Below are 11,975 nucleotides of genomic sequence, written 5' to 3'. Positions count from 1 at the left end.
ACGGTAATATTGTGCATTTTTCCCTCGTGGACCTCTTGAACCAGTGGAAGTGCTTGTGGTTGCCTCATCGTCTCGCCCTGGAAAATGTATTTGTATTAATAATGTATGTGAATGCGTCATAATGTAATTTCAAAAGAGAAAACCTAACAATCAATTGATATTCACAAAAGCCGTACCTTGACATAACCTTATAAATCCGTCGCATTGTCCGTGGGATTGTTTTTACTCATTTTTTACAATTGTTATCCACTAAATTTGAAAATAGAAAATACTACCCTAATAAATTATATGTGTATCAAAACAAACTGAAAAAATATTTATGGAAAAACAATTTTTTATGACTTTTATTATTTTTATGCTAGTGAGAACCAAAACAATATGGAAATGAATGAGGGAAAACTGGATCCTACCACGTGATTTCCCGGCCAATAAAAATGTAGCGTTAAACGTTTAACGCAANNNNAAAAAAAAAAAAAAAAAAAAAAAAAAAAAAAAAAAAAAAAAAAAAAAAAAAAAAAAAGACAGCTTATTTCATATATTTTTTTAAAAAATCACTGCTATATTTATATTATGTTGAAATAATTGGAATTAAACGGCGAACAAAATAAAATTTATTGACCTAAATATCCAACGTTAAAGCTTTATTTTTCTTATGCATGTCCATATCTAATTTACGTTGTAGTAGTTTAAAACATTTTAGTTCTAACGCATATGGGTTCGAATCTTTTGATTCATCAATTTTGGTTGAAAAGATAAAACATAAATTTGGGGTTGAAATATCTTTCGTCAAAAAATAAACGCTTTCGTAAGAGCAACGCTTGAAAAGATTGCTTTTATATTTTTATGTTAATATTTTGGATTTATTTTTGATTTTTCACGTGTTTTCTGTGCAAAATCGCAACAGAAACAAAAAAAAAAAAATAAAAAAAATAAAGAAAAATCAACTTACTCTGCAATAAGGATTGTGTGATGTCGCTTCAAATTTCATGTTCCTTACAACACTAAAAGCTGTGTGAAGAAATACATATTTTTGCAAGTTATCACAAAATCGAGCTTTCATTTGCAATTTGAAGAGTCTAAGAAGGCCATTATCATCTAAAAGAAAATACAAAAAATGTACAAGTCTTTTCACTGTACGTTAAATATTTTTGTTTCCGAAAACTATAAATGTTGGCGCTTTTTGATTTCGTCGAAATTGCTTACAATCGATACCGAGTTGGTTTTTCTCTGTNGAGTAGTGTGAAAGAACATGCTAGGTGTTTCACAGCACCTGGAACTATCGTTGGGATAATATGGAACTCCAATAACTACTAAACAGCAAACGTGGTGGTTCGTGGCGGTAACTTTACATCGAGTAGTGTGAAAGAACATGCTAGGTGTTTCACAGCACCTGGAACTATCGTTGGGATAATATGGAACTCCAATAACTACTAAACAGCAAACGTGGTGGTTCGTGGCGGTAACTTTACATCGAGTAGTGTGAAAGAACATGCTAGGTGTTTCACAGCACCTGGAACTATCGTTGGGATAATATGGAACTCCAATAACTACTAAACAGCAAACGTGGTGGTTCGTGGCGGTAACTTTACATCGAGTAGTGTGAAAGAACATGCTAGGTGTTTCACAGCACCTGGAACTATCGTTGGGATAATATGGAACTCCAATAACTACTAAACAGCAAACGTGGTGGTTCGTGGCGGTAACTTTACATCGAGTAGTGTGAAAGAACATGCTAGGTGTTTCACAGCACCTGGAACTATCGTTGGGATAATATGGAACTCCAATAACTACTAAACAGCAAACGTGGTGGTTCGTGGCGGTAACTTTACATCGAGTAGTGTGAAAGAACATGCTAGGTGTTTCACAGCACCTGGAACTATCGTTGGGATAATATGGAACTCCAATAACTACTAAACAGCAAACGTGGTGGTTCGTGGCGGTAACTTTACATCGAGTAGTGTGAAAGAACATGCTAGGTGTTTCACAGCACCTGGAACTATCGTTGGGATAATATGGAACTCCAATAACTACTAAACAGCAAACGTGGTGGTTCGTGGCGGTAACTTTACATCGAGTAGTGTGAAAGAACATGCTAGGTGTTTCACAGCACCTGGAACTATCGTTGGGATAATATGGAACTCCAATAACTACTAAACAGCAAACGTGGTGGTTCGTGGCGGTAACTTTACATCGAGTAGTGTGAAAGAACATGCTAGGTGTTTCACAGCACCTGGAACTATCGTTGGGATAATATGGAACTCCAATAACTACTAAACAGCAAACGTGGTGGTTCGTGGTGGTTACTTTACACCGAGTAGTGTAAAAGAACATGCTAGGTGTTACATAACACCTGAAACTATCGTTGGGTTATAATGGAACACCAATTTGTTGTAAAGTAGTTACCAACCACTTTTGGTGTTCAGATACAAAATTTTTTTTTTAATACTAGATTGTTAATTCGATTTTTTTATTTAATGTTTCGCCAATAAAAACACCCTAACCAAAGATTGAGATAAGGCTTTAAAGTCGTAACTCGAAAAAAACACCGTTTTTCCTTTTTGAAGTCCTAACCAATTGTCTTAACCAGTTGTCTAAACAGGTAATATAAAGTTGCCGCTATTTTTGCCAGTCACAGTTTCACAATATATTCTAAAATAAATTCCTGTCTTTAAATAGCGATTTATTTTCAATTAATCGGTATGTAAATTACCTTTTTTTGACAAAACTTCATAAAAGTAAAGTACTTCTTTCACAAAAACCGGAACACTGATTATTTTCATAAAAATCGAATATTCATTTATATGTAAATCACTTTTGAGTTAAAACTTTTCCATATTTCTTGAGACATGGTTATGCGTGATAATGTGAGAGCGTGTTACTTAAACTGAAACCAAAATTTTTGACGTAACAATTACCTCTTTCAAGTAAAATTTACATAATGGCTGCGTGCTTCAAGTTAAACTATTTTAGAAGACGTCAAGATCTTCTAACTCTGAGCTCTTATTCTTAAACTATAGATTCTTAATTTTTAGAACTCAAGGAAGAGCCTGTATAGACTGAACGTAGGTTGAATCTTAAAACTCGAATATATGTGACTATAAAAATTATGAGTCACTAAAATTTAGTGGAATATATTCGGCAATTTAAAAGAAATCTTTTTTTTTTTTTTTTTTGGTGAGTGTTTGTGGCTGTCTTCTTCAATGTTGCTTCTCATCTGCAGAAATTTAAATTAACCGCTAAAAATATTTTTGTATTTTTTTAGTAGTGTAATAAGGGTAGTTATATTTTAATTTTTTAATATCTGTCCATTGCATTAAATAATTTCATAATGTTCAATTTTCTATATACTTCTGTTCTGTTAAGCCTAATTCGAATTAGTCTTAATATTTTCTCTGTGCCTCGCGTATGTTTCATTTGCAAACTGATATTATTTTAAGAATTAGTGCTCCTGCATCCTAAACTAACTTTTATTACCTTAAATTGTAATGTATAGATAATTTTATTAGATATTATGTGTATCATTTCGTATTTTTATTATAACTTTTTAATGCTATTGCACACCAAAAATAGAGACAACTACTTTCCTCTTAAAATAGTCAAACAGAATGTTCCCGGCATTTGATTGCACCAAACAGAAAGGAATTATCTGTGTTCCGTTACACCACTTTATTGAAAAGTAGTACAGATACAATGACATTTTTTCTGATGTCGATTGTGCAGAATGACAATTAAAAAATTAGGTTTCTGTAATGATTATATTTTGTGACTAATTATAACCTAACGATATAATTTTATAAATAATTTTATTCAAGCAAAGAATCGAGTATATAAAAAGTGAATTTTTTATCTTTTTAGTTCTTACGACAAACGTACAATTCGTATTAAAGTAAAGATGCAAGTCCAAAATTAACTTTACACAGTTGTAAAGGGCTTAAATATTAAGATGACGAAAAAGATTCTTTAAATAGACTTCTGATAATTTTATTTTATAACCGTCGTTGAACGGCTGACTTATTTTTGGGTTTACCACCACCAATATTAAACTCCGTTGCCTTGTAATTTTGAACCCAATCCAGAAGACAAGGGAACACCTGGCTCAAGTAGTCGAGAGAAATTTGCCTTCGTGGAGGATTTTTTGATGGAAATAACTCACATTTGCGTTACATGGAGAGGCAAACCACGAAAGCCATACACGGTTATTTAATGTAGATACTATGATAATATTTATTTTTATAACAGTCGTTGAACAGCCGACTCAGTTTAGGGTTTACAAATACTAATGCTCAACTACGTAACCTTGAAATTTTGAACCCACTCCAGAAGACTAGGGAACTCCTGGATCAAGTATTGGGTGAAATTTTCCTTCGTGGAGAACTTTTTGATGGAAATAACTCATATTTGTGTTACATGGGGAGGTGAACCCCGAAAACCACACATGGTTAGCCTGACGACAAGGGAACTCTATCCCATGATCCTTCTACCACAGAGGATATTTTACGTCAGCACTGTGGTGCGGAATTCGAATCCACCAGCCGTCGCTGGGATTCGAGCCCGGTTCAAGGCGAACTGTCTATTCCCAGAGCCTAGACTGCGACTTTTAATAATAAAGTTAATGGGCAAAATTTCTCAAATATCGGTTTATATTTCGAAAGTGGTGTCGCTGTATAACATTTTTCTTTTCTTTTTTTGTTGCTAAAATATAATGCTCTTAACTAATTTTATAAATTGTATTTTACTGGTGAGATATATTTAGGTATTAAGAACAAATTAAATAGTTACCAAAAAAATAATTGGGTTGTATATGCCACTCTTTTCGGGGAGCAGTGAGTATATTTGTAAAAGAGAATGAGAAATTGAAGCGTGAAAAATTGAGCACTTCTTGAATGCAATGACCTCGCAATATATTAACCAATTATTTTCAAGTATCATTAACGGCAATTATTAAAAGTAGGATAAATAAATATTTTTAGCTGCAACCTTCGCTGTTAAAAATATTTTTTTTTCCCTCACTAAACTTTAAAATATTTTTCTGAAACACTAGATGCATAATTTATTTAAATAAAACACCGTGAAGAATACGCTGCTTAATATAAATGTTTCAATATAACTTTATGATTAACATATACTCATAAGCCGTCTAGACATTTAATTTGATCTCAAACAATTAACAGCTTATTTAAATATCAAGCAAACTCTTTTAATTTTTGGAAAGTAGCTTATCACGATAAACTAAATGTCATTAAAAATATTTTAGACTGTTAATATTAATAATTCTTGTCCAAATATGCTGCTAATTTTCTTAGACGTTATTCTAGAGTTTTTGGAAATTTTTAAAAGTTAGGAATAAAATCCGGCTATTAATTATCTCGGATAAGTGCTTTATTGCTGCATTTTTTGAATTTTGCGGTATAATTTATTCCTTAGAATAGGTTTCCATTACTCTAAGCGCGAGAGTTATTTTATTCATCACGCGAGGAAAAAGTGTGACTTAGAAAACATCATTAATTACAAAGAGAATGAAGTTTACTGCAGTCTGAAGTTTTCTGTTGTAATTCTAATTGCTTGCGAATTTGAATTTTGTGACATTTAAAGTGTCTTTTAATTGTTAATGTTCAAAGCGTTTTGAAAAAAAAATTTAATTTTTATAGTTTATTTTCTATTTCTAAATTTTTTTCCTAGTTCATTTATCTTAAAATTAATATTTAGTTATAAAAGGTGCTAAAAATGTTTTAATAGCTTCTTTTTGAGGAACAACAGTCTTTTTTAGAAAGATTATTCATTGCAAATTAAAAATTTTTTTCCTCCATATTTCTTTTTCTTTTTTATTTAATTACGCAAAAATAAAAAAAGAGTTAAAAAATGCTACACATAATGTTACTCTTTTTTTAATCATTCTTCTATGTTAAATCACGTTATTTAGTTATCATTATGGATTAAGTCGTTATTTATTATCAAGAAAATTGTAAATAGCATATTTATGAGGAGCAAAAAGGAGTACTCTTTAGAAAGAGAACCCTAAACAAACCTTAAACCATAGCCACTGGTCGGAAGTAACGCACTACAAGTAGTGAAACCACTGTAGTCGCTACTTTTTTTCGTAGTTTGTAGTGTAATGTAGTGTAGTGGGCTAATTTTTTCCGTAGTTTGTAGTGTAGTGGGCTAATTTTTTCCGTAGTTTGTAGTGTAGTGGGCTAATTTTTTCCGTAGTTTGTAGTGTAGTGGGCTAATTTTTTCCGTAGTTTGTAGTGTAGTGGGCTAATTTTTTCCGTAGTTTGTAGTGTAGTGGGCTAATTTTTTCCGTAGTTTGTAGTGTAGTGGGCTAATTTTTTCCGTAGTTTGTAGTGTAGTGGGCTAATTTTTTCCGTAGTTTGTAGTGTAGTGGGCTAATTTTTTCCGTAGTTTGTAGTGTAGTGGGCTAATTTTTTCCGTAGTTTGTAGTGTAGTGGGCTAATTTTTTCCGTAGTTTGTAGTGTAGTGGGCTAATTTTTTCCGTAGTTTGTAGTGTAGTGGGCTAATTTTTTCCGTAGTTTGTAGTGTAGTGGGCTAATTTTTTCCGTAGTTTGTAGTGTAGTGGGCTAATTTTTTCCGTAGTTTGTAGTGTAGTGGGCTAATTTTTTCCGTAGTTTGTAGTGTAGTGGGCTAATTTTTTCCGTAGTTTGTAGTGTAGTGGGCTAATTTTTTCCGTAGTTTGTAGTGTAGTGGGCTAATTTTTTCCGTAGTTTGTAGTGTAGTGGGCTAATTTTTTCCGTAGTTTGTAATGTAGTGTGCTACTTTTTTCCGTAGTTTGTTTTGTGGCGCTTTTTAGCCATATCATATAGTTTCGCAATTAAATTAAATAAAGGAAAATTTACTCGTCTGAAATTTAAACAAATAATATTTTATTTACCATTAAACAATTTCAGCATTAGCTTTTACAATTGAATCAACTTAGCATTATAATATAAGTGCTTAAATTGTTTAAGAATAGGTGGAGGGAGAGACTTACCAAGTTTATTTATGGTGGTTTACTTTCGGTATCTGCCTAGAGTAGACACACTTTGATTGCTCTCCTAACCCTTTCCTTCGGCTGCTTTTATATCGTTATTTTTTGCGTGATAAAAAGTTACAAATTTGTGGAAAGGTCAAGTCCAAAAGTTAATGGCGTTTTCGAGTTAGTCCCATGATGGGGGTGGCATTGTAAGATTTTAACCTAATTGTTTATTTGAATTACTCTTGGGCCGTGATAGCCTGGTCGGTAGGGCGCTGGGCCTATGTCCGAGAGTTCGTGGGTTCGAACCCCGCCGGCCGAAGACTGTGTAAATAGTGACTGATGCTCGTTAAATCTGTCGAGTCGCAAAAGTCCTCCATGTTCCCATAGCAAATCAATACCTCTGGGGATATTGATTTGGAAATTGACCGTTTTCTGATTCAGATCAAAACTACGATCTGTGGATGAATGAATGGATGTACGATTGCGTCCGCCCTATAAACGGGTGAGACGTATGGTGTGGCAGAAGTCGAATCCCTGGCCATAGATGACGCCACTGAAAAACAAGAACAATCGCACTCCTTCTGCCTAAACAGGCATACGGCAACAACAACTCTATCCGTATTTAAGTTACTATTTGCCGATGGAGATTTCTCACGGTAGTTTTATTTAATCGAAGACTTTGAGATGTTCTGATTTCAGCCCTTTCTCGTGATTTTAATTTGGAGTGACGATAAACGTCACATTTAAAAGTGCCATAGTAATGTAGTGTGCTACTTAAAAAAAAAACAGTAACTTGTAGCAATTTTTGGCAATTACTTTTAACGTTAGTTTATTAACGAAACACTGTTCTAACGCAACTAATTGTTTCGAATTTGATGGGTACAAATCTTCGCGGGTCCGTCAAAGGGTGCGATGGAAATGACTCAATAGCTGCAGCTGAGCGTTAACAGAAATTACGTATTTAAAATCATGTATAACTAACACTTAAACTAGTCATTACGAAAAATGGATAATTGATCACCCTTTCACATGCGAATGCAGGCTCCTGAAATAATGATGTTATTTCAAAGGAAGGGAACTTATTTTCGATGTACTTCATTTCATAGAGGAAAATATATGAGAATGAAACAATAAAAATATTGCAAGTATTTGATAATTTTGCATTTCTTAAATTAAATATTCACTGTCGAAAGTAGAAGGTTAAATGAACATTTTATGAATTAATCTAAATATTTTGACACAACATTATTGGAAACAAAATGCCCTATAAAAGGGATCGCTCATTTTATTCTAAGAGAAATAAACGTTAAGAAGGAAGTCACCGTAAACACCTTCTGCTCCAACGAGTTCTTTGGATTGTCATTAATTAGTCTTAAAAAATAATTGCAGGAATTAGAAGCTCGTAAAAATGAGCTCTATCAGAAACTTCTTTTAAGATGCATATTTTTAGCGTATGAATGAACACAGGAATTTAACTTGTCACATCAAGAGGAATGTCTTTGATTACTTTAATGTAAGGGATAAGATTCACTTTTTTTTAATTTTAATAACACTGATTAATTAAATTTTAAGTTATAACAAATAAAAACTGTCTTAATACCATCCAGACATTTAATATATAATTTAATCAACTATTTCAATTTGTAACATACTCGTTTTTCCATGCCATTTTTAATAAATTTCTATTGACACACATGGCCACATTGTTATAAATATAACTTTTTCTTAGAAGTTTATGTCTCAAAAAACGATTCAGCTGATTTCACTCTATACTTTGAATTACATTAAAATGTGGTGGTCACTTTTATAACATTTATTTTCAAAAAATTTCAAACATTATTAAATTTCGAATGATAAAATTAAGAGTTTTTGTGCATGTTCGTGTTTCTCTTTTATAACTGCAAACAGTTCGTGCAAATGTCCTGAAATTTGAACAAAGGATAAGTGACGTAATGTAAGGGAAGTGACGTAATATGGGTATCTCGATCCTGATTGGTTCTTGAAACGTGACATTTATTTATGCTAGAAACTGTTCTTTACATTCTATTTTGAGTAAGCAAAGTCCATCAAGTATCAATTCTCCTAAATGACACATTCTAAATTCTTTCACAAAAATTCTTTTTTAAAGATTTAAATTCTTTCACTATATATTTACACAGAGACTTAACACATACACAGGCACGAAGTCATGTAGAGTATAAACAAACTAGGTATGCATCGAAGTTGCCAGGTACACAAAACAAAAATTATATCACTGTTACGATAAAATACGTAAAGAATAATAAATCTAAGTTATGTAAAAGAAGCAGACGAGTAAGAATTATATTTCAACTTATTCGATGTGTGTTACGACTCAGTATTCAANCGGCGCTATATGTATCACTTCACATTATTTCTAACTTTAGTGTAGAAACTTAGCTCAACTTTAATACGCCATTTTGCTGATAAAGATTAGCTGGCGTTGACGTCACATGAGTAGATATCGGTTGTCTTCTTCTTACCCAATTAGAACACTCAGGACAGCCGTTTGAAGCATGCGATTTTCTACCATTAGTTTACCATTAGTCATGGATATAAATTAAATTATAGACTTTTTTGATCTCCAGAAATTTTATAATTCTCTTATCAACCCTTTCTATAAAAATGGTAAAAAAAAGAACAACTTGTTTCTTGAATAATTTATTTTATTTGGAAAAAATAAATTTTTTTACACAAAACAACGGAAAGGATAATGCTTAGCTAGATTAGCAATGTTTGGTTCAAAATTTGTTAGCTTCAATATTAAATCAACTTTGAGCTTCAGATTTCTATGCTTTGCGTCAGTCATGTTTTTAGAATGAACATTACTAGACTGTTAAAGTAACGTTCTAATTCTGGTAATGTTAATGTAATGTTCTAATTCTGGTAATGTTAAATTAATTCAGTCATGTTACTAGAATTAACGTGACTGAAGCAAGATTAGAGCATATACGATCCAAGGAATTCAATTAAATTTGTGGAATATTTTGCGTAATATTTATATTCGTTCTAAATTTAGTTACCAATAAATAATTCAATGACTGTCAATATTTTCAACTTAAGCAGATTCACTCTTGGTTGGAATTTTCAATATCCCCGAAACGTAATTTAAAATACTAGCTTAGTTTTTAAAAAAAAAAATAATTTTCATTAAATGCCATTCGTATCGATTCGTTATTACACTGCAACATCTTCTTACAAATATATTAAAGTTAAAGTCTGTTGCGCCAACTACAATCGCCAAGGTGTCAAAATAGATTTCAAACTTGCAATTTTTTTAAAAAAAATATTTAGATGTTTTCTTAGTGGTGGCTACGAGTTATACCATTTAAGTTTGTCCTTTTCTGTGATATTTTTTATTTTCTCGCCGGCCGCTGCCCGGAAGTTGCCAAGACTTGGCGATTATTTTGCCACACGTCACGATACGGAAATCTCCCCATCTAAGGTAAGATAATCTATATTTACCTGACGCTTTTTAAAAGTGTTTTTTTTNATAACTGCAAACAGTTCGTGCAAGTGTCCTGAAATTTGAACAAAGGATAAGTGACGCAATGTAAGGGAAGTGACGTAATATGGGTATCTCGATCCTGATTGGTTGTTGAAACGTGACATTTATTTACGCTAGAAACTGTTCTTCACATTCTATTTTGAGTAAACCAAGTCCGTCAAGTATCAATTCTCTTAAGTGACACATTCTAAATTCGTTCACGAAAATTCTTTTTCAAAGATTTAAATTCTTTCACTATATATTTACACAGAGACTTAACACATACACAGGCACGAAGCCATGTAGAGTATAAACAAACTAGGTATGCATCGAAGTTGCCAGGTACACAAAACAAAAATTATATCACTGTTACGATAAAATACGTAAAGAATAATAAATCTAAGTTATGTAAAAGAAGCAGACGAGTAAGAATTATATTTCAACTTATTCGATGTGTGTTACGACTCAGTATTCAATTGATTTATCGTTAATTAACATTTTGAATTATGTAGAAAACCTTAGCTCAACTTTAATACGCCATTTTGCTGATAAAGATTAGCTGGCGTTGACGTCACATGAGTAGATATCGGTTGTCTTCTTCTTACCCAATTAGAACACTCAGGACAGCCGTTTGAAGCATGCGATTTTCTACCATTAGTTTACCATTAGTCATGGATATAAGTTAAATTATAGACTTTTTGATCTCCAAAAATTTTATAATTCTCTTATCAACCCTTTCTATAAAAATGGTAAAAAAAAAGAACAACTTGTTTCTTGAATAATTTATTTTATTTGGAAAAAGTAATTTTTTTTACACAAAACAACGAAAAGGATAATGCTTAGCTAGATCAGCAATGCTTGGTACAAAATTTGTTAGCTTCAATATTAAATCACCTTTGAGCTTCAAATTTCTATGCTTTGCTTCAGTCATGTTTTTAGAATGAACATTACTAGACTGTTAAAGTAATGTTCTAATTCTGGTAATGTTAATGTAATGTTCTAATTCTGGTAATGTTAATGTAATGTTCTAATTCTGGTAATGTTAATGTAATGTTCTAATTCTGGTAATGTTAATGTAATGTTCTAATTCTGGTAATGTTAATGTAATGTTCTAATTCTGGTAATGTTAATGTAATGTTCTAATTCTGGTAATGTTAATGTAATGTTCTAATTCTGGTAATGTTAATGTAATGTTCTAATTCTGGTAATGTTAATGTAATGTTCTAATTCTGGTAATGTTAATGTAATGTTCTAATTCTGGTAATGTTAATGTAATGTTCTAATTCTGGTAATGTTAATTGCTAAAATTCTAATAGCACGTAACTAAAATTAATTCAGTCATGTTCATGTTACTTGAATTAACGTGACTGAAGCAAGATTAGAGCATATACGATCTAGGGAATCCAATTAAATTTGTGGAATACTTTGCGTAATATTTATATTCGCTCTAAATTTAGTTACCAATAAATAATTCAATGACTGTCAATATTTTCAACTTGA

General features: G+C 32.0%; 1 protein-coding gene across 1 annotated transcript; it reads right to left on the bottom strand.

The window, feature by feature from the left end:
• Window positions 1-1,161: 1,161 nt before the first annotated feature.
• Window positions 1,162-2,331, bottom strand: LOC139425191 (keratin-associated protein 10-4-like). Its single transcript, XM_071179061.1, has one exon. It carries the CDS (start codon window positions 2,329-2,331, stop codon window positions 1,162-1,164), a length of 1,170 nt encoding a protein of 389 aa, XP_071035162.1.
• Between the last annotated feature and the right edge of the window lie 9,644 nt (window positions 2,332-11,975).

Source organism: Parasteatoda tepidariorum, chromosome 3 (assembly GCF_043381705.1).
Source record: "Parasteatoda tepidariorum isolate YZ-2023 chromosome 3, CAS_Ptep_4.0, whole genome shotgun sequence".
Lineage (NCBI taxonomy): Eukaryota > Metazoa > Arthropoda > Arachnida > Araneae > Theridiidae > Parasteatoda > Parasteatoda tepidariorum.
Note: the sequence above shows the minus strand (reverse complement) of the source record. Positions and strands in the feature narration are given on the sequence as shown.